Source organism: Strigops habroptila, chromosome Z (genome assembly GCF_004027225.2).
Source record: "Strigops habroptila isolate Jane chromosome Z, bStrHab1.2.pri, whole genome shotgun sequence".
Taxonomy (NCBI): Eukaryota; Metazoa; Chordata; class Aves; order Psittaciformes; family Psittacidae; genus Strigops; species Strigops habroptila.
Genome location: NC_044302.2, coordinates 39200255 through 39227553, shown reverse-complemented (window position 1 = coordinate 39227553; position 27299 = coordinate 39200255). Strand labels below are relative to the sequence as shown.

Below are 27299 nucleotides of genomic sequence, written 5' to 3'. Positions count from 1 at the left end.
TTTGAAGGCTTTAGAAATAAGATCTCAGGCAGCTCATGCACAGCTGTGCATGACGTGCCAGGATTTGACTGAACAGGCTGGTGCACAGTGTGATGTTGGTCATCAAAAGTCTAAGCTGCCTAATAAGGGCAGCTGTACTTAACATGATTTTGGAGTGATAGTATTAGTGCTGTCTAGCCCCAGGTCCGTGTATTTTTAGTGGATACCCAAAGGCTGTTATGCTACAGTTAAAGTTCTGGGGGTTATTTCAGGAGTGAGTGAATTTAATGTTCATGGCTCTTTACCTACATGTCTTGAATCTGGATCAGGGAACTAGCTAAAATACTAACAGTAATAAGAAGGGTTTTCTGTGATGTATCAAATGAGAGTTCTATTGCTTCACATGTGAGAACACCCTGTTTACCTCCTAAATTCCTCCATGAATTCACTGGATCTCTGGTGCGGAACTAAGGAATTCCTTCAGCAAGAAGGACATGAGAAAGAGGTAGAAGGGTATTTCTGCCCAGGACAGACAAAGACAAGAAAGGTGACAGGCCTGGTTATGTATTACCTTTATTTCTTTCAAAAGAGTGTTTAAATCGCATTATCAAAATAGCGTTTCTCAGATTCATACCACCTTTTTAAACTCTGCAGGTGATGACCTGAGATTGATCTGTTTATCAGTCCACAACCTCTCTCAAATCAGCAACCAAAAAAAGAGCAAGGACAGGGTAGTCACTGTGCCTGTGCTGGTTTGTGTTCTTCTTTGTAGATTTACACTCAAATCATATTTCACACCAACAATCTATGAAAGTGAAGTTAGCAGACTTTAATAAATTACTAACTTCACGGCACTAATTAGTAGTTAGTAATTATGTATATCACTAGCTAGTAATCTTTGGTTATAAGACGCTAACCCATACAAGACATGGTTCCACAACTAATAAATGAAGAACATTTATTCTAATGAATACAATTCCTTATTGAAGAAATTTTAAACATGATACTGCTGCTTACTTCCTAACTGCATGACAGGGAAAAAAGGAATCTTTTCTGAACCGAGTAGAACTTTTGATTTAAACACATCTGCATCCATGGAGGAGCAGTCATATCTGCGTTTTCTAAATTTAAAAAAATATAAAGGTTTGTATTTTAGCTGACAATCCTAAATGTACAGTTGTGATCTTTACCTTTATTTTTAAAATGTGCTTTCTGGTGGAAAATACATGAAAACAAAACCTCAGTTTTCTCTGTGGATTTAATCTGAGGAAATGCACTAAATCATAGAAGGGGCCTGACGCAAACTCTCTTGCAGTTTAATTGAAGACTTTCCATTAACTTCAAAGGCTTTGGATCAAGCACAGAATAGTTGCTGTCTTTCGTTTGGCCTTTGGGGGATTTTTTCTACAACCTCCTTCTTTCTCTCCCCCAAATCCCCCTGAAGAATTCTATTCACTACAAAAACATACTGATTAGGATAGATGTTGTTACTGATACAAAATTTCTGCTTCTGTTCTTAGTGCCTCAAATAGCAGTATAACTAAATAATTATGTGAATTTTTAACATTCTTTGCTTATGAAAATATTTTGTTTGCAATCCATAAACCATAGGGAGAGAACTACTGTATGAATCAGTTTTTTGTGTAATATTGATGTGATAGTCCATCAGCTTTGTATAATATGCTTATCATTAATTCTTTTCACTTTGCTGTTTTGTAGTTTGATTTTGGCAACGTGGGTGTGAATGGCTGGTGTTTTTGAGGGATCCATGAAAACTTCTATCTAAATCTTCGCTGTCACACTCTTCTTAAATTAGAAATTATGCATAGACAATCAGAGCATAATTATAGAAAGAAAATGTGGTAACTTAATAGCTTAATAGTCACCTACCTGGACTCAACAATCTTCATCACGTTCCTCCCTTCAGGCCCCTTTCTAAGTATCAATTACTGGAAACTTTACTTACTTTTTCTATAGAATGAATGTATTAACCCTGTAAGTCCAAAGATGTTTCCGTTCTCCAACAGTGTGTTTATGCTGAAGACAGTATTTATTTTCCTACATGTTAAAATGTTATGTTCCTTTCTTATTTCAGTATGGAAATAAAGGTATTCCATTTGCATATCAGATACTAGGTATACTTTTCTCTATGTAACAGTTGCATCTGTCAACATCTTAGGATTTTGGAGATCTGTTGCTGGAGATCTGATTTAATAGCACAATTTCCTGTAACACGGGCTAAAATAATTGATATGGTGCTGGGAATCAGTGTTGTAGCGTTGAATTCTTTTTGTCCTGAGCATTTTGACTCTATTTGAATGGAAGTTACACTGAATCTATGAAGCCACTGTTTCTTGAGAATTTTCCATGTCAAACACCAGATGTTAACATTAAACAGGAATGTCTGTGGTCTTCCTAAGACTACTGACGAAGTGAAGAATTTCACATTCAGGCGTAAATACTTTCTTTCTCTGTGTGACTGATTGTTTTTTGTTTTCTTTTCCTGAAAGTTCCTCATCTTCCAATGTGATCACTTGAACTGCAAGCAGTTCAGCATGTCTTTTATGTATACTCCTCTATATTTTAGAGCCTAGAGTCCATTGCTGTGACTGTAACTCAGGTTTTATGTCAGTATAAAACTAAGTCTGTCAGGTTTTGACAAATCTTTCTTCACTCTACTCCCACCTACTACTCTACGCAGTTGTCCGTCTGTCTGCTAGTCCAGCCAGTGCCACACCTTTCCCAGACTTCCAATGGGAGAGTTCAACCTCCTGTCTGTGCCGTGTTCTGTCCATTGCTCTCCCACCTTTGGGAGGTGGCCATTCCTCACACACACTCTATCTCTGTTACTTTCTCTGTGCCAATTTGTAGATCTTATCTCCATTAGTCCCTTTGCATTCAGATTGAGCTGCCAGACGTGCTTCAGTAGGGTTGTGCCACCATTCGAGAGCAAGAAGATAGACCAAAGTTACCATCTGAATAGCAATTGCAGTAATATCAGTTTAATTACAGCTTGGATTTTGTCCATTCTGGGAAGAATCTTTTAAAAATTTGGTATTGAAATAAACTGCTAGTAACTTTAGCAGTTTTTCACAGAGATACTGTGTTTATCTCTGATACATAAAGGCTGTCTCCTGTCAAATTTTATATTACTGGTCCAGGGATCTTTTTACCACTCATTTGCATTTCTATGAAGCTGTATTACCTAATTTTGTTGCCTGGCAGAACCGACTGTTCAAGATTAAAACGTTTTCCTGCCCTTAGACAAGGCTCAAATTCAAAAGTGATGTGATTGCTTTTGATTTGAATATGTTAATTTCATTTATTCGGTGTGTCAGACCAGAATGTGGGCAGGCATACTGTTGTCAATAAAGCTCTTGGGGAGTCAGTTGGCTTTATGCTTTCCTTGCGGGGGTGGGGGGGAAATGCAGTAAAAAAATGTAGCATAAGAAGAAGCTCTCAAGGTTTGGGTTGTGTTTTGGTTTTAATAAAGTAAGGTCCAGAATCTGCTTTGTATCCTTCTCCACAGTATTGTTCCAACTTGCATACAATGGCCAAAAGGCAGGGCAGAGGTCCAGCATCTCAGTGAATGGGTGAAAGCATGGTATAAAATAGAGAGACCTAGGTGTATAGGGAACCTTTGGGGCAAGAGAAAGCTGGACAGGAAAGATGAGCTGCGTCATAGTCAAACTTGTACTAGGCAGCTTGGTCCAGTAAAGAATGAAGGTAAATCAGACTGCCTACAGTGCCAGGTGATTGGCACCTCCAGTGCTAAGCTACAGAGAAAGGGTGTAAATTACAAATGCTTCCATACCAACCCTTGAACCAAAAAAGTTAGTGGAGGGAAACTAGAATACCTGACATACAGCATCGTCACAGATATAGTAGGTATCCTTCTTCCACCAGGTCTTCAACAGATGCAATCTTTACAGGGATAATGGGGCAGGATGTATGTGCATGATGGTGCTGTGTTGGGGAGCACTGTATTTTAAGTCAATCAGCACAAATATATTGCAGGAAAAGAGAAGCACTAAGAAGCATTTTGAATGGAAGCTACAACTGTAATAAAAGTTGGGTACTATAAATGTACTACAGCCTCTAGTCAGAATTACGGCAGCAAACAGAAAATGTTAAATGAGATTAGAGAAGCTACAAATTTAGGACAGATAATAATAGTGAGAGTTTTCAGTTGCCTTTAATTCATTTAGGTACTAAAGATGGAATCTTTGAATTACGTCCTTTATATGCATCCCTAGGGAGAGTAATCAGTTTATAAAGTAGATCTACATGAAGGGGCAGGGAGTATATACTCAACAAAATAAGAAAGCAGAGTGTTTTCCTTGTCTTGTCATCTGCCAATCCTCTATGTATTGGTAGTGGTACCTATTGAGCAATTGCAGCCAAGGTTACTGGAGGTGGTTTTAAAAGCATTAACTTCTAGCAGAGAGTTTTTTTTAGTGTATGTGAGAAACCGAGATCAGTGTCCCACTGAGGGAAAGGTGGCCGTAGTTCATTGCCGCTTGATCTTGTTTTGAGAAGCACCATAGAGTTGGCACTGAATGTAAGTGCAAGAAGAGAGGATGTAAAGTAGAATATACATGAGTTCAAATGTTTCATTATTTTGGTTGCTTGGAGAACTTAAAGTGTGCAGATGACTTTAATGTTATATTATACAATTGTAATGACTTATGTTAAAGACTGAGAGCTACTCACACATTACTAACTGGAAAAACTCTTTTTGCATATATGCTTTTTAGTGTGACTCAGAATTGCATTACAAAATCATGAAAAAAAAATAGTCTGACATTCCTGATATTTCTAAAAATGAAAAACAGCTGCTGCTGTGTTTTGCTCTTATTTTTATAAATGAAACTCTATCAGTTTTTCATTATGTATCATATAAAAATGAAGTACAAAACCATTCTGATATCTTTCCCTCTTTCCTATCCAGATCAGTTCTTAAAGTGCTGCAACTCAGGATTAAGAAACTGAGATTTATGAAAATAAAAACTCAAAAAAAAAAAAGCTTTTCAGCTCAATATGCTCAATATGAAGCCCATCAGTCTGTTAACACTGGAAAATTAGGTGAAAAGCGCTGGAGGCACTATTGCTTGAACTTTTAAAAACATAAAATTAGGTGTTCTTGCATTATTGGAATTCTCTTTAAAAAAAAAAAAATCTCACCTATTAGTTGTCAACGGATGTGGCTGCTAAGACTGGCTACATTAAAAAGGTACAGCTTGGTTTAAAATGAGAGCTTAAATTTACATCATGTTGCCCTTCTATGGCAAGATTACTAGGTAAAAGAAGTACGGGAAACATGAGGTAACTAGTCATTTAGTGATAGTGTAACAGCATTAAATGTAAAGGGTGGTGGTCTAGTTTTTCTTGGGTTTGGCATACAAATAACTGCATAATGATTGAAACGGTTGAGTGGTTACACATCAGGGAAATTCTGCATGCCAGAGTTAAGTAATAATAATGTAATGGCCCAGAAGATGACCAAGAGCCTCTGAGCATAATGGTGGCTGTTCTGTGTGCCATACAGAAATACCTGCTCTAAAATGTGAACATCCAGGATTTCCATTTATTTTAAATCTATCATCTGCTGATATGCTCAAGTAATATCAGGGCTTCCATATATCTGACATGTGTTTATCATTAGAGTAAGTTTTGCATGCATATACTCCCTCAATAGATTTAATGATGGAAAATTTTGGTGCCAAAGAACTGGTATGTTTGTCTCAGATGTTTTAATAGTTTTTTTGGTGAACTGAATTTGTATTTCCATTGTCTTTTTCAGGAAGTGGCTGAAAAACATATAGATTAAAAGAAATCTGTTTTCAGTTGTGCACACAAATTGCAATGTGGTATGCCAAGAAACTCAATCTTGTTTTGAATAGCATATTATAACATTGCTTACCCCTGGTTAGCGTGTGCGGCATTTGTTAAGTCTTTAAGTCATCAAATCCCTGAAGGATATTTAGATCCTTCAGCAGTGCTCTGAACTGAAACACATCTCTCCAAAGAGTTTTATCTGAAGACATTGACACCTGACAATAGTTATATATGGGTATCTATGATATATATGTTTGTAAATGTGAAGTTCTGAGCAAGACAGGGTTTGTTGGTAGGAATAAATTCTCTAAGTTATAAATTACCTAAATATACCTGATTAAATAGGAGCTTCATTTTCAAGCTCTAAATGTTAGCTGGTTTCGAAGCTTTGCCTCTGTTTTAAATTTGAAGATCTGAAGTATGTCTGTTTTCTCTGTTCTAAACTGTCTTTCATATGTGCTTATATATGTGGTGCTGTACCAGGCTGCATCTGATAAGTGATAATTTGAGGTTTTAGCATCTGTTTTACTTGAAATATTGTAAGGATGTCTCAAGATTACATCCCTGGAAGTTTGGAACAGAGTTTTGTCATCAAATTGGGTTCATAAGGAGTCTGGTGGATATCTCAATTCTGAAACTTCTCAGGTTCATCCAAGGCAGAATACTGTGAACTTCTTGGCCCATTACATGATTTTAATAATATGGAGCTCATCCCTTTGTCTCTCCAATTTATTTACAACCATGTGCTTCCACTCAGTTTTTGGACATACCCATGATTCACAGCTGGATCTTAGGAGCTCACATGCATTCAGGTTGTAGTGAACTTGGAGAGTTTTGTTTCTTGCTCGGCTTGTAGCACTGCCTGAGTGTTGTTGGTCTGCGCTGTCTTTCTGCTCTCATTTAGAATCATAGAATCATAGAATAGTAAGGGTCGGAAAGGACCTTAAGATCATCTAGTTCCAACCCCCCTGCCAAAGGCAGGGATGCCTCACACTAAACCATGTCGCCCAAGGCTCTGTCCAACCTGGCCTTGAACACCGCCAGGGATGGAGCATCCACAACCTCCCTGGGCAACCCATTCCAGTGCTTCACCACCCTCACTGTAAAGAACTTCTTCCTTATATCGAATCTAAACTTCCCCTGTTTAAGTTTGAAGCCATTACCCCTTGTCCTACCACTACAGTCCCTAAGGAAGAGTCCCTCCCCAGCATCCTTATAGGCCCCCTTCAGATACTGGAAGGCTGCTCCGAGGTCTCCACACAGCCTTCTCTTCTCCAGGCTGAACAGCCCCAACTTTCTCAGCCTGTCTTCATAGGAGAGATGCTCCAGCCCCCTTATCCTCCTCGTGGCCCTCCTCTGGACTTGCTCCAACAGCTCCATGTCCTTTTTATGTTGAGGACACCAGAACTGTACGCAGTACTCCAAGTGAGGTCTCACAAGAGCAGAGTAGAGGGACAGGATCACCTCCTTTGACCTGCTGGTCACGCTTCGTTTGATGCAGCCCAGGATACGGTTGGCTTTCTGGGCTGCAAGCGCACACTGCCGGCTCATGTTAAGCTTCTTGTCAACCAACACCCCCAGGTCCTTCTCCACAGGGCTGCTCTGAATCTCTGCTCCGCCCAACCTGTAGCAGTGCCTGGGATTGCCCCGACTCAGGTGTAGGACCTTACACTTGGCTTGGTTAAACTTCATAAGGTTGGCATCGGCCCACCTCACAAGCGTGTCCAGGTCCCTCTGGATGGCATCCCTTCCCTCCAGCGTATCAACCGAACCACACAGCTTGGTGTCGTTGGCAAAGTTGCTGAGGGCACACTCAATCCCACTGTCCATGTCGCCGACAAAGATGTTGAACAGGACCGGTCCCAACACCGATCCCTGAGGGACACCACTCATTACTGTTTTCCAACTGGACATCGAGCTGTTTACCACAACTCTTTGCGTGCGGCCATCCATCCAGTTCTTTATCCACCGAGTGGTCCATCTATCAAATTGATGTCTCTCCAATTTAGAGACAAGGATGTCGTGCAGGACAGTGTCGAACGCTTTGCACAAGTCCAGGTAGATGACGTCAACTGCTCTGCCCCTGTCCATCAGTTCCGTGGCTCCATCATAGAAGACCACCAAATTGGTCAGGCAGGATTTCCTCTTAGTGAAGCAAACTATATCAACTTCTAAAATTATGTTTTCCCAAGTAGTGGTTGTCTCAAATTTCATTTTGAGATTAGCCAGCATAATTCCTTGTTTGGAGTAAATAAACAGCTGCCTATTTTGAGTCCCTAGACCCTCATTCTAGATGGCCAGTTACTAGCAAATGATCTGTCGACTTCATTTCTCTGCAAAAGTCAGTTGTGGTTTCAGATCTGATATATAGTGGTTGTCAAACTAATTTATATATAACCTGGTTTCCAAATTTCATTATGTTCTCTGAAAAAGTCTATGCGAATTTTGTAGCAAAGGCTTTTCTCTTTGTATTGGTCACAGCTCCTGCCTGTTATCCAAGATGCATTTTGTTTCTTTTCCCCTTGAAGTACATTTTTTATTTCAGGGTTTCTGTTTTGTCGTGTTTAGCTTTCCAGTTTACTTTCTCAGTACGATTTGTCCGCATCATAGACATATTTTTTCCATAGCATAAAGTAATGTTCAACATGCTTCAGTTTTTCTCAAAGGCCAGCAGCGGTTTCAGTGCTTGTAGCCACAACGAGTTAGAGTACAGCTGTGGGGGGGAGTTGGAACAGTGCTTCCTTTATGTTCTCTTGCATAACCTTAAGAAGTTAACATTTTTTTTCTTAAAAAATGTGTGCATTGATTTTGTGGGATGCCAAACTGTACAAAGAGTAGTATAGACACATATTGTTACTAGCCCTGGAAGAAGTAAAGAAGAGTTAGCATTTGTGTTGCCCCACAATTCTTGTTTTTTCAGCTTACATCTAGAGTTTATACTGTTCTCCATGAGGAGATAATTAAGAATCCATGCCTGCTTTATTCTGGATTTTTTTGCTCTGACTTTTCTTTCTTGAAACAGTCATAGGAATTATTTTATGCATAAAGAGCAGAAAGAAAGAATTAGAAGATGAAGTACATGATTTGTACTTGGGTAGGTCTGGAGTTTATGCCAAGCTTTTCTGTAGTTCCCTGTGGTAGTTTGGGATGAAACACTCCATTTCAATTTGACCATTTACCAATCTGAAAAATAGGCATTTACCTCACACTTGTGCAGTTGGCTAAATTAGTTGTGACAGGATAACCCAGAGCATTTTACTGACTTCTTTATGTTCCAGTTAAATATGGTCTTCTAACACTTGTAAAGTGCTAGGCTACTTAAAGAGCCTTTGAACTTTTTCAGATGCTTGGATAGTAGGTATTTTTCATCATGCATGCAGCAAAGAACAGCAAGAAATTGTTTTTTGTTTGAATTTATGGCCTGTTTTGAAATTCTTATCTTTAAACAAGAGGAGACTATGATAGAAGCAAGTTTATACTTAATATTCCTTTTTGTTAAAAGACAAGCCAAATGGGATGTCAGAGTGTAGGTAAATCCAAGTGAACAAATTATGAGGAAAAGAATAGCTTTGGTCCAGACCTACAAATTAAGTTAGGGCAGTGTAAGCACCTTGATAATATTTAGAAGAGTGTTGCGCTGTCCCCATATGCTGGATTCAAGAGTCTGGGGAAGTCAGTGATGAATTGACAGTGCTAATACTGTCAATGCAAGGTCAGCTAGGTTCTCCAGACTTCTGCCTTCTATTGTGTGCAGTTCTGCATATGAGCAGGTTGTCCAGAGTACACCATGTTGCTATGGGTCTTCAGCTTCCATAATGCTGTGTATGAGGTTTGCATGGGAAGGTTTTGGTAGCAGAGGGACTACAGGGGTGGTTTCTGTGAGAAGCTGCAAGAAGCTTCTCCCATGTCCAATAGAGCCAGAGCCAGCCAGCTCCAAGTCGGGGACCCACTGCTGGCCAAGGCAGAGCCCATCACGATGGTGGTAGCGCCTCTGGGATAATGTATTTAATAAGGCAAAAAGTTACTGAGTAGGAACAGTTGCAGCCAGAGAAGAGAGTGGGAATATGTGAGAGCAACAGCTCCACAGACACCAAGGCCTTTCTTCACTAGGTGAAGAAGGTGGAGATGGTGCTCCAAACGCCAGAGCAGAGGTTCCCCTGCAGCCCATGGTGCAGACCATGCAGAGACAGCTGTGTCCCTGTAGCCCAGGGAGATCCATGGTGGAGCAGATTCCACCTGCAGCCCAGGAAGCACCCCATGCAGGAGCAGGGAGATGCCCAAAGGAGGCTGTGACCCCGTGAGCAGCCTGCGCTGGAGCAGGCTCCTGACAGGAGCTGTGGCCCCTTGGAAAGAGGAGACCGCACTGGAGCAGGTTTGCTGCAGGTCTTGAGACACCGCAAGGACCCACGCTGGAGCAGCCTGTTCCTGAAGAGCCGCACCCCGTGGAAGGGACCCACACTGGAGCAGTTGATGAAGGACTGCGGCTTATGAGAAGGGCTCACGTTGGAGAAGTTTATGGGGGACTGTTTGCCATGGGAGAGACCCCACACTGGAGCAGGGGAAGAGTGTGAGGAGTCCTCTCCTGTGGAGGAAGGACTGGCATATAATGTGTGATGAGCTGACCGCAACCCCCATTCCCCTTTCCCATGTGCTGCTGGCAAGGAGGAGGTAGAAAGTTTGGGAATGAAGTTGAGCCAGGGATGAAGGGAGAGGTGAAGCCAAGGTGTTTTAATATTTAGATTCTATTTCTCTACCTGCCTCTGATTTGATTGGCAATAAATTAAATTAAGTTTTCCCCAAGTCGAGTGTGTTTTTCCTGTGATGGAAATCAGTGAATGATCTCTCCCTGTCCTTATCTTGTCCCACAAGCCTTTTGTTATATTTCCTCTCCTCTGCATAGCTGACGATGCGAGTGATAGAGCAGCTTGGTGGGCACTTGTCCTCCAGCCAGGGTCAACCCACCACAGGTTGCAAGATAAAAAAGATAAATATCAAAATATTTTCATGGTTGAGTTACCACCATAACAGAAAACTGCATATATTAGTATAAGCTGTGGCAAGGGTTGAAAAAAATAATAAACAAGAAGCCAAGGAGGACTTCAGGATTACTAATGTATCTTGATGTTTGTAAGAAATTTTCCAGTTTCTCTGCTCTTGTTCTCTTACAAGACATTATCCTGCTGAGGTTTTTTCCAAAGGCTTTGGATCTGTTATGACATACATTTTACCTTCAATTGGAAATTTTTTATCAGTCTATTTTAAAAACTCTATATAGTCCAATAAAAAAGTGTTGAAACTTGCATGATTTCCCAAGATCCATGCAGAATTAATTGCTGTAAGAACTTCTCACCTTTCTTGCTAATTAGGCATGTAAACTACTTTTTCATAACAACTGTACCATCATTTTGATGTTATGTGGAAAATTGGGAAAGTTGAGTAAAAACTGAGTAAAAGTTGATTATAAATCTTGCAGGTTTGGGCTGTCCATTTCCATTGCAGAGTCTGAAGCATTTAGTGCTGATGTTTCTCTCCTTTGTATACTATGGGATTGTTCTCTGTTATTTCTGTTTTTGGGAGAACCACTCACACTTAAACTCTTGATATATCTAACAGAGGCCAGTTTACTGCATCCCCTAGTTGATCCATCCTTCTATTGTCAAAGCAAGACACAGCAAACAATCTCTTGCTTTTGGGTGCAGAGAGACAACAGAGCTGCCACGAGTGATAGCATTAACCAGTTGCCTCTCATAACAAAATATTCATCATGTCTGATAGCCACAAATCATATGCTGTATGTCTCAGAGATGTAAAGGAAGGGGGAGAGCTAGCAGCATTTCACAGTCAGAAAGTAACTTTTCTCCAGGGTTGTATTCCAAAGCAGTATGAGGTCATGGGATGGACTTGGGTGGCAGCCATGATTTGGCACCTTCAGCCACCCTGTGACTCCACATTAACCACATCTGCTATTACGAAGGACAGCTGTAACTAGTTAGATCTCTAGGAGGAACGTGTGGATTAACAGGTTTTCTGTCGGGCTTTTCGTTTGGGGTTTTTTTTGTTGGTTGTTTTTTTTAAGTAGAGAGACACCTCTTCTAAGCTTCTACAAAGGGTATTGCGATGACATCTTGTTTTGGCCCAGAATTGGGGGTTATTTTATGGGGTTTTATGCTTACCCTGGTTAGCATTATCACTGTTATTTTTTTGCTTAGGATCGGGCTGTTACACTCAGCATTAAACTGCACTTACAGTTAGTTTAGGAACTTGAGTATGACTTGATTCAAGTTTACTTTTTGTGTTGTGGCTTTTGCCATGTAGTGAGTACTTGTTAGTGGGGCACCTGAATGTCTCTATTTGCATGTCATTAATTAAAATAACTGAGCGATGATCGAAAGTGACAGATGCAGGGCCACCAAGCATTACAAGTAGCACCGTCCTTTCACCTAGCTGAAATTCTAGTAGTAGTCTTCCTAGTGACATACTTTTCTAGTAGCAATCTTGTTGCTGGTGAGCAACAAGATTGTTTTTGTTGTTGTTGTTTTCATACAAAAGTCAGTTGAAGGATAGAAGTATGAGCTCTTTAGAATCATAGAATCACAGAATGGTTTGTGTTGGAAGAGATCTTAAAGATTATCTGGTTCCAAGCCCACTGCCACAGGCAGGGGCACCTTCCACTAGACTAGGTTGCTCAAAGCCCCATCCAGACTGGCCTTTTTTTCCTTTTATTTATTACAATTATAGAAGAGAAGGTATGAACAAAAGTAGATTTGGACATGAAGGGTAATCAGAATGAACCAATGATTTGAAGTCTCCGTTTCATGTTCCCAAGTTAATCCCAGATTTCTGACCTTTAATTTTTCCTAAAGCTCTCTTGTCTCAAGCATGCTAACAAGGTATCCCTTTCAACTCCTGCCCCAAGGCTCCGAGACACTGAGTTTCTTTTTCTCACTTTAATCACCTGTGGTTGTATGAAACAGGTACTATCCACACAACTTCTGCCTGAGGTTTCCATCATGCTGCCTTTTTTTTTTTTTTTTGGTTATCCAGTGCTGCCAGCTCTCAGAGCCATTCTGTATCTCAAAACTTGCTTTGTGAGTCTGTCTTTATCTTAGAAAGCTTGTAATGTCCATTCTCTTCCCAATCATTGCCACATTGTACAGCATTTGTATGTGTGTTAGCACACGAATAAGTTAATCAGCTGCTGCTTTATTATGCTATGACTGACAAGTTGTGTTTTGAGGTTTGTTCCTCTCTGAGCACATCTGCTATTCAGGATGAAGAATGCCTGTTTATGCAGTTTTGGTTTGTTTTCATTTTAAGAGATTTGAAAATACAGATAGTGAAGTTAGTTCAGTTAAATGTCCACATGGAGTTTAATGAAACATATCAGTGATGATAGATAGACATCTTTACTGCGATGTACAGAAGTAATACATCACTTACCAAGATAAAGTTTGAGTAGTGGTTCTGTATGTAACCTGCAAGTTTTCACTGAAAAGTGTGACTGTATACTACTCAGTTGCTTTGTTCACTTCGCAGTGTGTCAGTTGCACACTGAATGAGTTCCTAAGGAAAGTACCTAGGACATTCATGGGTGAAAAAAGAAAAAACATATATATAGTGCAAAATAATACAAGAAGTAACAGGAACATGTAAGAATAAATGTGTATGATTCCAGTGTCTTCATAATTAAACATAATGGGGGAAGGAGGAGGTGGAAAGGGTGTTCTTGCTGTAACTATAGTTGACGTTTTTCTATTAACGGTTATTTTCTGCCAAGGTTCTTATATACTGGAAAATACTTAAGGAAAAATAAATTGAGCATTGGATGTGCCAAAAAGCAGAAAAATAGGAAATCTTAAAGAATGTGAGTGTCATATTGTATGTTTGTTGGCTACTGTCTATCAGTGTGAAATAGTTCTTGTGAAGTATTTTGCTATAAGGAAAAAATGTGGTTATTCCATATGGATTGGCATGTATATGCTTAAACCCTTTCTATAAATATTCAAATTAAAGGACACCAGATGTTGCACAGAAGCTGCTGCTGCTTTCTGAACTTCATGATATATTCTTTCAAAACCCACAGGAAGTAGCTGAGGGAAAAAGTATATTAATTAAGTTCAGAAATAGATTTTCCAGCTACAGAACAATCTCCAAAGAAAATACCATTTAATCTTAGAAATGTGAGCTTGCTGTCCCAGGAATCTGGTGGCAGCGTGCAGCACTGTCACATGGGGATCAAAATTCAGATTTCAAGTTCTCAGAGCTAGGCTAGCCCAAAAGTAAGCCACTCTGTAGCCCTTGGAAATGGACCCATCTTTTGACCCATCTCCTCTGGCCAGTGTTCATGGTTCTGTAGACAGTCTACACTGGAAATATTTTTCCAGTTTTTCTTGACCTGGAGAAATAGCATTGTAATAGCAGAGAATTGAGGAGAAAGGAGAGTACTAGATTTGTCAGATGCTCTGCACTTCAAATATGAAATATGCTTGGACACACCCTGTGTATATTTTGTGGGCTCTAGAACTACAGCAGAAGAAATAAAAATAATATTTGCTTTGCATTGGTTGACGAACAAGATTTACATTTTGCAAACCAATTAAATGTTTTTGCTTTTAGAAGTACTGGCTCTGTTGTAGCTGTAGTGTCATCTTCTGCTCCATTTCCTTCAGACCAAAGCACTGAAAGTGACTGTCCTGTACTAGCAGCGGGCACAAAGTGTCCATCTGTCCTTATGCAGTGAATACATAAGTTTATACTAAATGGCATAATTTGGCTGGAAGAAAATGCACGTGCAGACAAGTAAGATTCCCCACTGAGTATTCCTACATCAAGCAAATCAGACACTTTAAACATGCATTGCTGATGTATTAGATAGTGTTTGTGTCATGGTTTGACCCTGACCAGCAACTAAGCACCCAGCAGCAGCTGCTCACTCACCCCACCCCTACAGGATGGGGATAGCATCGGAAGAGCAAAAGTCAGAAAACTTGTAGCTTGAGATAAACACAGTTCAATAAGTGAAGCAAAACTGCATGTGCAAGCAAAGGAGAATAAGGAATTAATTCACTACATCCCATCAGCGGCTAGATGTTTAGCCGCATCCCAGAAAGCAGGGCTTCGTTTCCCGTAACAGTTACTTGGGAAGACAAATGCCGTAACCACAAACATGCCCCATTTCCTTTTCCTTTCCTTGAACTTTTATTGCTGAGCATGACTTGATACGAAATGGAATATCCTTTTGGTCAGTTCAGATCAGCTGTCCCAGGTGTGTTTCCTTTCCCCTGGCTGCATGTTGGGAGGGCAGAGTGAGAAACAAAGAAGGCCTTGGTGTTGTGCAAGCAATACTCAGCAGTAACTAAAATATTGGTAAGTTACATGTTAGGGAAAAAGGACTCGTCACACACTCAATCAGGGAGTCACATTCATACCACCTGAGACTTTAACCATTAGGACTCGTAGTCCCTTTGTGGTGGGTGGCTCTAGTGAACCAGTGGGTGCTCCGTGTTGACTCCAGAGACACACACATACACACACTCAATGCATGTTTTTCCCTCTTCAGCTCAACACTAGGAGTCCCTGAGCAGAGTCTCAAGTAGACTCTGATTAATCAGTTTTTCGCTACAGCGCTAAGAAACAGCTCGAGCTGGGTGCCTCCATAGAGTCACCCCAAACAAAGAAAACCATGTAAGGGCAATTATACCCTTATAATCTAAATTACCCACCCTCTTGTGACAGTTCCAGCCAGAGCTAATATTAAGGTCTGGGGTCTTCCTGCTCCTCTGTGGGTCCCCTCTTGAAGATTGTACCTTCAGCTGACAAGTGTAGTGGCCTTCCTCACTTCCTTATATTCCATCATGAACCAGCTCTGGCACCTCCTTTTACTTAACTAGGTTAAAGTTCAACATACCTAGGTGAAAGTTTACAGCCTGCAGCCTAAGGCTTGAGCACATATAGCTACTTATGCAAAGTCAGTCATGCTAAGTTGATCAATATCCTTCATTTCTCTACATTATCAACTCTAAAATGCTTTAGTCACAAATCCAAAGCACAGCATCATCTTGACCATTACGGAGAAAGTTATCTCCATCCCTGGGCAGAGCCTGTAAAATCTCCATCCTTTATTCCCTGCCGTTTACATACCTGTGACTTGGGCTCCATTATGTGCAGAGTTTGCTGAGAGCAGGAGAGGCACCGTGCTGTGCTGAGTTGTTGGGCACCAAAATCAGCTCAGGTTGGGTCGTGGGGGGCTTACCCAGTTCTTCACGAGGCTCATCCTCTGTTGGTTCATGTGGCCTCTGTTGTGGTACTTACTGTAGCATATATCTCAAATCACAAGTAGCAACAATTTAGAAATATATCCATTATGGTACCGGTAGAAGGAAGAGAGGAAGGTGTGTCTTTTTCCTCTCTCCCAGAGAATACCACTGGAGGCTTAAAGAAATCTTCCTGCTAAGTTTGTGTTTTACAAACCTGTTACACCTCCTCTTCCTCCCTTCAAGAAAAGACAACATAGCTGTCTTTGGAAAAGTCTTAGATACCTCTCATTTTGTTCTTTAAGCAGAGTGATGACACTAACGTGAAAAGGAGGTAGCTTTCGTAATGTGCCATACCATAATGTGACTTCTAATATATAAGAGGAAAAGTCAGACATGGAAGCAATTCCTACTTTTCTCCTTTTTCTTCAGATTAAAGCATGAAGATCATACTTGTTCTTTGACTTAGTCTAAAAAGTTTTGGTATTCTACCACATCAAATTGAGGATTGTTTGTCTTAAAGATCAGGTTAGACATTGCCTCTAAAACACATTTAGTGTATATTTCTTCAGTACCTGCTATGTCATTTTGTCTACTTTCATTGTATTCATACTGCACTTCTTGCAAGCTGCTTGTATTCTTTCGTGCAGAATGTCTTCTTTATGTTCTTTATTCAGTGGGTTCATGAATTGGCTTTGCATGTGTAAAAAACGGTGAATGTAAAATCAGTGTGTTAGCTCTGAAAGATGTCTGTTATGCTTTTAAAATAAAAATCATGTTACTTCTATTCAGTACCTGAGAAATAACAAGTTTACATGTGTGTTACCTTTCTGCCAATATTTGAGCAGTCCCATTTTTCCTCACTTAAAATGAAAAAAAGAAATATTCAAATATTACAGTGTCATAAGCCTTTCGTCTTGTTAATAGTCCAGAATCACATTAGTATGTATTGTAGCATAACTGATACAGACCTGTATAAGTATCCACCGTTCTATTGACTTTGTGCCTTTGAATTCATTTCGTAAAGCCAAACTGTACTGCAACAGAGCGAGCCATTGCAAGACTTGCAACACACCCCACCTTGAAACCCAGATTTGTTGAACTTAAAGGTATGAAATACTATATTACTTGCTTATGACTTCAGTAGCTTACTGGTGCATTACCTTGTTCCTGTATATTCCTGACATGAACAACCGGTATAAAAAGAAAAGTGAATAACCTCTCCAGTAATTACCATATGCAGCATATCATAACTAGCTGCAGTGAACCAGATGTCACAAGCTTGTAGTCATTTATATTGATTAAAATGGATTTATTCATGATGGTATGCTGTATGACGTTTAAGGGTATTAGACCTTATAAACAGGGCTTATAATGGGAACTAAAAAAATTCTAAAAATTGAATGGATATAATGGAGTATCTCTAAATTAAATAAGACTAAACTGGCAGTGAGCACAATAACATGCCTATAAAAAGGCAAAAGGAGCATTACAGCTGAGTTCCCAAAAGCAGCTAAAAGGTTTTGCAGTGACTTCCTTAAACTTCCCTGGAAACTGTCCCCAGAATCCTTAGGGAATCTTTCTGGTTCTTTAGGTTATCTCCTATTCTCTTTAAACTCATTTTTTCCAACTAAAATCTATGTTTAAAAGGGTCAGGTACAAGTAATAATGTCACAAAGTTACTTTGTTAACACAACATGTCAAATACCCATTTAAATTTAATTATATCTGGGCAATTTATTTACTATTTGCAGTTTTTACATGCAAAGAAGCACCCTAAATAAACATGATTATCAGCTGCAGATTATTTGCTGGTGGAGGAGTTCACAGTTAAACCCAAGTTTAACAGTGTATTCAGTTGCAGATAATTTCCTGTTTGCTTCCTGACTTTTCTTGACCCTGTATCTGGAATATCTTTAGAATCATAGAACCAACTAGGTTGGAAAAGACCTTTAAGATCATCAAGTCCAATCTTTATCCCAGGACTGCCAAGTCCACCACTAAAACATGTCACTAAGGGCCTCGTCTACACAGTTTGTGAACACTTACAGGGACGGTGACTCCACCACTGCCCTGGGCAGCCTGTTCCAATGCCTGATCACCCTCCTGGTGAAGAAATTGTTCCTAATATCCAGTCTAAACCTCCCCTGGCACAGCTTCACTCTAAGGTATTTCTTGTCCCATGTGTTCAGTAAATAGTTACTAAGGACATTCCAAATCTGTATATGTAATACAACATATTTAACTTGCAAAAGCATTTTATTATATTAAAATAATGTAAACTCATGTAGCTGCAACAAAAGATTTTTCTTCTGTCCCTTGTATAGCTGCTGTAAAAGCTTTTAAGGATGCAAGAAAGGACCCAGACAAAGCCACTCCTTTGAAAAAGACTATGTCAGAAGAAGAGCCTAAATCAGCGCAACATTTCAATAGCAATTTGGATGAGCAGGCTCTTAAACTAGCTCAAAAACAGCAAAGGTGTGAACACAAAATGAAAAATAGTATGAAGATAGAAACTGATGGGGTGGCTGAAGAACCTTGTGAGAGTGAATCTGAACAGAAAATTGTAAAAATGGAGAGAGCATATGTTCCAGAAGAATCTTCATTTCAGGCGGTAGAAACGCAAGCAGTCGGCCAGAATAAAGCAGGAAGGAAATTTGGCTATCAAACAAGGAAAGAAAATACAAGCTCGAACAAATTAAATGCAATAAAAATTAATGATGATAGAGACCAGGAACATCCTAATGAAGAGGAATACTTTGATGATAGTACTGAAGAGAGGTTTTATAACCAGTCATCAGATTCTGACAGTGACAGCAATGACGATTTCTTCATTGGCAAAGTAAAAAGAAAGAAAAAGATAGCAGCAGTTTCTGATCTTCCCTCAGCAAAAGCAGAGGATAGACTTCAGAAGAACACAGTGAAGAAAGAAAACAACACAGCGCCTAGGGCAGAGCAAGATTTGATCGTGGAAGAAGGAAAGGCACATGCAAAAGCAAGCAAGCTAGAATCAGTGTTCTGCAGTTCTTTGTCTGCCTCTAATCAGAAATCTCAAAAGAGAAGGTAAACCTTTTCCCATTGTTAAGTTCTGCATTCCCTCCCTCCTTCCCAGTAATATAGATTGTTGTGATTTTTAGTAGCCCTTACCAAAGAGGATTTTAGCCAATTACAGTTTAGAACATTTTCATATAAACTATTCTGCAGTCGTCTTGTGCTTTCTTGGCATGTATTTTTCATATTCACATTAGCACTGACATATACATAGGATTCCTAAAGAGACCTGCAGTAAATACTTCTATTTTTGCTCTTTATTAACAAAGAGGAATCAATATATAAGAGGTTTTGCACATTATGCTTGAAAAGTTATTACATTAGTGTTTTGGTGATGGCAATTCTTTAGTCACAGGTGTTTGTCATCTTACAAGTCTATTGAAAAATCCTAAATTCTCTTTTTATTTTTAGAAATACGAAAGACCAGCCTTACAAAAATGGAAGAACAGGTATGTGTTAGTTAACCTGGTAAAGTTGGTTACCTGGTAAACCTGACAAAGTAAGAGTGCAATCATAGAATCATAGAATAGTAAGGGTTGTAAAGGACCTTAAGATCATGTAGTTCCAACCCCCCTGCCATGGACAGGGACACCTCGCACTAAACCATGTCTTCCAAGGCTCTGTCCAACCTGGCCAGGGATGGAGCATTTACAACTTACTTGGGCAACCTGTTCCAGTGCCTCACCACCGTCACACTAAAAAACTTTTTCCTTATATCTAATCTAAACTCCCCTGTTTAAATGTGCACTCATTACCCGTTGTCCTACCATTACAGTCCCTAATGAAGAGTCCCTCCCCAGCATCCTTATAGGCCTCTTTCAGATACTGGAAGGCTGCTATGAGGTCTCCACACAGCCTTCTCTTCTCCAGGCTGAACAGCCCCAACTTTCTCAGCCTGTCTTCATATGGGAGGTGCTCTAGCCCTCTTTATCCTCCTCGTGGCCCTCCTCTGGAATTGCTCCAACAGCTCCATGTCCTTTTTATGTTGAGGACACCAGAACTGTACGCAGTACTCCAAGTGAGGTCTCACGAGAGCAGAGTAGAGGGGCAGGATCACCTCCTTCGACCTGCTGGTCACACTTCCTTTGGTGCAGCCCAGGGTACATTTGGCTTTCTGGGCTGCAAGCGCACACTGCCAGCTCATGTTAAGTTTTTCATCAACCAACATCCCCAAGTCCTTCTCCACAGGGCTGCTCTGAATTTCTTCTCCACCCAACATCTCAAGATTTTGTTGCCTCTGCAGTCTAATCACAATAGGTTGGTTTTTGTTTCATTTCAGTTTTGTGGCACATATTTTAACATTTGTTGTTAAATAGTCTAGTTGTTGAGCTTTCATTTTAGTCTGTGGGTATAGTTTGCTATTACTTGTTTTTGAATATTAGATACACTTAAAATAGAATTTACACAGGAAAGTCCTTTCCTGTCTGACTTCATGTTGAGCAGTTAGTGTTACCCATGCACAGGAAAAGGTGTCAGATTATGATATTTAACAAGTAGTTTATCTCATGCATTATTCCTTCAGTAGTTCCTTCAATATTTTATTCCATTTATAGTATATGGTACCATTTTGGAATTAATTGGATGAAGGATATCATTTCAGTCATACTGAGTTACACTGTGTAATATCTCATTGGTTTATGTGAAGAAGAGAGTTGAGACTGTGCTGAATATTGGTCTACACAAATTTTGCACGTAGTCAGTAATAATAAATCTAAAGTATCTGCAGTCTACCAAGTGACAATTTATTGGGCTGCAAGGTGAGGAAATGTTGCTGTGAACATTCAGATGAATGTGTTCCCCATGGCTCATTAAGAAATTGTTGAAAATATCTGCAATTCCAAGGTAGTTTTAGCATATTTTTATGAAGGTTCATTATGTAGTTAATGGTTTATTTTGTACTTCTTGCACAGCTCTTTATAAAAAGGAACCACAGCTCAAGAAGCAACTGTTTGCAAAAGCTGCAGGTATTAAATGCGACAATAAGAAAGCGTTTTTGGAGCAGCCTCTTCATCCATCGTGGGAAGCAAGCAAGAGACGCAGGGAACAAGTGTCTCAAATTACAGCATTCCAAGGGAAAAAGGTTAAATTTGATGACTAAACAATATGTAAATTGAGATTTTAAAAGAAGATTCTTGCAGATTTGCAACCCATGGTATTTTCTTAAAAAATAACAACTGCTGTTTGAACACTTTTGTTACACTGTCCTTATCCTTTGCAACCTATAAAACAGCAGCTGCTAGAACTTATCATCTGTTAATAATGAAGATTGCTTCATTTATTCAGTGGACTATCTGTTGATTAATGTGTGGTCATTTGGTGCTGGTTCATAAGTCCCATTACATAGTGCCACCATTTATGAAGTACACCCTAACATGAATGAATGGTTTTTAGGAACATCATTTATGCCCTGTAGGAATAGTACAGTTTCTCTGGAGCTTTTTCTTAGTGTAAAAATGTACTTTGAACTATAGGAGGACTTGGATGTCAAGAGAGGGGGAAAATACAAAATATTTAGGTGATTATCTTAGGACTCTATTGTCAAGTACATCTCCACTGGTGCAGTTGAAAGTAAGAGATTCTTAAACAGACTTTACAAATCATGAATGTGTCAGGTATCTGGAAAAGCTGATCAGTGGTATGCATGATGTGAAAATTTCTGGAGAGCAATAAAATATTGGCCTCTTAAATTGTCATCTCTGTCCTTTGATTATATTGATGATTTGAAGAACTGAAAGAGTGTCTTTAGTATTGTTGTCCTGATGGATGTATCTGAATGCTCTAGCATGTCTGTCTCCTAGTTTCTGAAAGAATGATAAAAAACTGAAAGGTCTTTGTACACTAAGAAACATTTTGCTTTTTGTACACTAAGAAACATTTCACTTTTAAGTGCCATTCTGAGTTTAGGAGTTCTTTTGATTGGGATATGAGGTAAAATCTTCATTGTATTTTTCTTCAGGGGCTTTTCCTACCACGGAATTGAAACAAGTTCTGAACTGGTAATTAATCTTTAACAGTGTTGTTTATTTACATAATCTTCCATCTTTCATAAACTTCTATCTTTCATAAATTAATTCAGAAACTTGGTAGTTTGCAGTGGGTGTAAAGATAATATGCTGTAGAATTCATGCAGCACTCTGTAATGCCTAAGAACAGTCCTGCATCAGACCACGGTCTGTTTAACCTAATAGCTTCAACAGTCAAAAAGGGATGCTTTAAGCCTGGGGATAGAGGAAGTACACAGTATGTCATCCAACATCCAACTCATCGAGCTTACAGCTTTGTAGCTGTTCAGGGACATCTTGTCATATTGTAGCTTATTGTGTTTTTTAATCGTCATTGAATTTCTTTTCTGCAGATTTGTCTGCTCTTAAATCCATGTAAACGTATGGAATCTATAATCCCTTAAGGTGTAGAAGTCCTTCGAAAAACAGTGTTTTTCACTGTCTCGGCAAAGAAGACCAGCAGCCTCCTGGACTGCAGTAGAAAGAGTGTGGCCAGCAGGACAGTGGAGGTGATCTTTGCCCTGTACTCAGCACTGGTGAGACCACATCTGAAGTGCTGGGTCCAATTCTGAGCTCCCCAGTATACAAGGGACAAGGAAAGACTGGAACAAGTCCAGCAAAGGGTGACCAAGATGATTAAGGCCTTGAAGTATATGACATATGAATAGAGGCTGAGAGGGCTGGGACTGTTCAGAAGAGAGGCCTTGGGGGCGATCTTGTCAATGTGTATAAATACGGGGGCAGGGAGCAGTGTGAATAAAATAAAGCCAGACTCTTCTAAGTGCAATTGAGTGGCAGGACAAGAGGCAGTGGTCACAAATTGAAATGTAAGAAATTCCGCTTACACAAGAAAAACTCACTGTGAGGGCAGCACAGCACTGGCACAGTTGCCCAGAAAGATTGTGGTGTCTCCATCCTTGGAGATACTTGGAACCTGACTGGACTCAGTCCTGGGTAACTGTCTTGAGGTCACCTTGCTTGGACAGTGGGTTTAGGCTAAATGATATCCAGAGGTCTCTTCCTACCTCATCTACTCTATGTGGTTTTGTAGGATTAGGACCGAGTCAAGCAATGACTCCCTAACCATCAGTGGCTCCATAGGGGAGTTATTGGATGTGTCTAAAACATGTAGTCACTATGTAATAGCCCAGTGTATTTCACTTGGGTTGGTATAAGAGTCAAATGGCCAAACCAACTTTAGTTGTTTTAATGTAAAGTATTACTCTGTTGCTGGTATGGCCACCACTATCTCTCCCCCTTGCAGACTTTGTATATTTATAGCCTAGCAATTTCTGCCCATTCTCCCATTCTGTGTTAAATACTTGAAGGCTTAGCATTCTGGTTGGTCCACTTTGTATTATTACCTCGGCATGTCTTTGCCCCACTCGCTTAGGCTTTCTTTCCTGCATCCTAAATAGATGTCAGTATATGTGTTATTATCTTTCTGAATGGCATTGCTGCTCAGAGGAATTGGAAATTCAAATAACCTTCCATTTCCCAATGGTTTTTGTTGGTTTTATTTTCACTCTACCATATGGAACAAGATATAAGGCCAGAAGCTTCAAAATAAAACATGGAAACATGTTTACTGTGGTTTTGTAGGGAAGGATCATATTCTGTAGAAAAAGCTGTGCATTTACCTGCTATATACTCTCTAAGTTTTCCAGATGCTAATTCTTATGGCTTTCAATAAATATTTACTTATCTACGCCAAACAAACATTGGTATGTGACTTCTCTAGTTCCAATAAAAGGCAAGAAAAATTTGGTAGATGTTGTCAACTATAATACAGTTTTTCATGGACAGCTTATCTTTTTTTTAGCAGATGAGCACCCCAATTCAAGAGTTGATTCACATTAAAGACCAAAAATTTAAAGATTGCAAATAGTTTGGGGTCGGAGAGGGGAGGGGAAGAGCGTATGTTCTAAAGTACTTTTTTGCATGTGCTAAGAGATCTAGGAGCATTGGTTTATCTTGGCATTTGAGCAAGTTCCTTATGCCGTTCTTACAGCTGTAATTTGTGGCCATAGAATTCTTCCTGAAGGAAACCTGATTATCAAAACATCTCTTTTTTCATCTTCAGAAACACTTCTGAGCTCTTAAAGAAAAGAAAAAAGATAACACACTGAACATGAATGAGAGAAGAGAGATTAGGTTATTGGCATTGCTTCATGTTTTAATGGGTTACTACTACTTTTAGCTGGTGCTTAGTGACTCACCTGGATCGCAGCCTTATGCACTGTACAAACAAGTGGTGATGCTTGAGACTTGATAATATTTTTAATATGTAACTGGGCAATTTTTTTGTGAACTGATAAACCCAATGAACTTGCCTGGAGGTTGTTGATAAAGTTTAGAACATTTTCTCCTCATTGTAACAAGATAACATTTTCAGTATTTATATGATTTTAATATAACTTGTATCTGAAACACTATTTAGACAGAGACATCTCACAAAGTACTACAGATTTATTTTTATAGTGATATGGAAAATTATTTCATTCTGTGATGATTAGATTTAAAAAACCTTCAGGACTATGGTTTCCACTACCATTCCATAGAAGAAATGTTCTCAGCTAGGGTTCATACTGTCAGATACTGCTACTACTGAATCGTGCTTCAGGTGCATGATTTTTTCTTTCAGACTTAACTAACAAAACAATCTCAGGTTTTTCAGTGTCTTTTAAGAGAGTCAATTTAAATGTGTTGGTTCGTTGGTTTACTTTTACTTTTTAGAGAAAGGTGCACTATTGATAACACCAGTTTAAAGATATCTAAACAGGCATAAATATTCCTCTCATCAGTTTTTATGGACTGATTAGATCAGGAGAAATAGGGCTTGAATGAGAATTCAGATACAGCTGTACTTTCCTAATTGAAAGTGCTAGGCTGCTTTGTAATTGTAGGCTGGTAGATCATTTTGCATTACCAGGCAGGTGATCTAATGTGAAAATGTAGAATAGCAGGTAGAAGATACTTGAAAACTAGGAGATGCTTTATTTTCAATAAATTTCAATATACTTTCTGCAATAACTGTATTTGTTTTTACTGCATTTTTGTATTTGCATGGCTTCTGATCCACACCGAATTCTGCACTCCAGGGTAGCACTTGCAGGAATTTTCAGTTTGAAGCTCTTAGCTCCAAGATGTAGTAGTACAGAAAAAATTTTGTTAGATAAATTATAGAAACATCATCACAACTGTCGTGGTTTGAGCCCAGCCGGTAACTCAGAACCACACAGCCTCTCACTCACTGCCCCCCTTCCTCCCCCCGCTCCCGGAGGGATGGGGAGGAGAATGGGAAGAATGTAACTCCCACGGGTTGAGATAAGAGCAGTCCCGCAACTAAGGTATAATACAAAACCACTACTGCTACCACCAGTGGTAATAATGATTAGTGAAATAACAAGGGGAGAGGATACAATTGCTCACCACCCGCCGACCGATACCCAGCCCGACCCGAGCAGTGCTCTGGGCCTTCCGGGTAACTCCCCCCGGTTTATATACTGGGCATGACGTGCTGTGGTATGGAATACCCCTTTGGCCAGTTTGGGTCAGGTGTCCTGTCTCTGCTTCCTCCCGGCTTCCCCTCCTCCCTGACAAAGCATGAGGCTGAGAAAGTCCTTGGTTGGAATAAACATTACTTAGCAACAACTAAAAACATCAGTGTTATCAGCATTGTTCCCAGGCTGAAAGTTAAAAAACACAGCACTGCACCAGCTACTAAGCAGGAGAAAAATGACTGCTATAGCTGAACCCAGGACAGTATCCACCCCTTATTCCATACCATTCACGTCATGCTCAGATCCCACATCTCTCAGCACACCATCACCCCTGTCCCATATATACACATATATATACACCCACACCCACACACAGAGAAAGATATCATTCCCTAGTCCATGGACCAATCCCTGTAAAATTGCTGAACTCATCCAGTCCATGATGTCAGGCTCCATCTCTTGTAATAGTCTTTCAGGGCAGGAGGGACAGTGTGTAGTGTTGGGTTGTTGCCTGCTGATGACACCACCAAACTCGTCTGGTCACTGCTGAGCTCGTCTGGTTTCCTCAAAATTCATTCTTTGTTGAGGTGATGATCGGAGGGAAGTCAGGGTCAATTGCTGGCGACCCGAAGATATCTAGCTGGTGGGCTATAAAAGTGTTATAGAGCAGGCAACAGCGTACAATTGAGTTCATTGGCTGTTTTCCCCCAAAATCAAATCCCCTTGAGGTACACATCGGACTTCTCCATCTTCCCGCATTACCCACCAAGTATATGAAGGTCCCTGAGCAAAAGCAACCCCACAAGTGGGTTTGCCTTTACCTGAAGCAGGAATAACCCAGACTGTCTTCCCCAACAAATTCTTTGTGTGCACCACAGGAACTTTATCCCCCTCTACAGTACGTGAAAGTTCTGATTGGGCTGGGCCAGCCCTGTTGGCAGATCCCCTACTGTTGACCAACCAGGTGGCTTTTGGTAAATGTGTATCCCAGTGTTTGAAAGTCCCACCACCCATTGCTCTCAGTGTAGTTTTTAACAGCCCATTGTACCACTCGATTTTCCCAGAGGCTGGTGCATGGTAGGGGATGTGATATACCCACTCAATGCCATGCTCTTTGGCCCAAGTGTCTATGAGGTTGTTCCGGAAATGAGTCCCATTGTCTGACTCAATTCTCTCTGGGGTGCTGTGTCGCCACAAGACTTGTTTCTCAAAGCCCAGGATAGTGTTCCGGGCAGTGGCGTGGGACACAGCGTATGTTTCCAGCCATCCGGTGGTTGCTTCCACCATGGTAAGCACATAGCGCTTGCCTTGGCGGGTTGATGGGAGTGTGATATAGTCAATCTGCCAGGCCTCCCCATACTTGTACTTCAGCCATCATCCTCCATACCAGAGAGGCTTTAACCGCTTGGCTTGCTTAATTGCAGCACATGTTTCACATTCGTGAATAACCTGGGCAATAGTGTCCATCGTTAAGTCCACCCCTCGATCACTAGCCCATCTATATGTTGCATCTCTGCCTTGACGGCCTGAGGTGTCATGGGCCCACCGGGCTAAAAATAATTCACCCTTATGTTGCCAATCCAAGTCCATCTGAGCCACTTTAATCTTAGCAGCTTTATCCACTTGCTGGTTATTCTGGTGTTCCTCAGTGGCCCGACTCTTGGGTACATGAG

General features: G+C 40.2%; 1 protein-coding gene across 5 annotated transcripts in view; it reads left to right on the top strand.

Moving 5' to 3' along the window:
* SRFBP1 (serum response factor binding protein 1) overlaps positions 1-23842 on the top strand; it is a 79658-nt gene extending 55816 nt beyond the window's left edge. For all 5 annotated transcript variants that reach the window (XM_030512090.1, XM_030512087.1, XM_030512088.1 and 2 more), the window contains 4 exons: positions 17098-17179; positions 18398-19133; positions 19533-19570; positions 21032-23842. In XM_030512090.1, coding sequence (XP_030367950.1) covers positions 17098-17179; positions 18398-19133; positions 19533-19570; positions 21032-21219 — 1044 coding nt within the window. In that variant the 3' untranslated portion in view covers positions 21220-23842. The remainder of the gene's footprint in view (positions 1-17097; positions 17180-18397; positions 19134-19532; positions 19571-21031) is intronic.
* The last annotated feature ends 3457 nt before the right edge of the window (positions 23843-27299 follow it).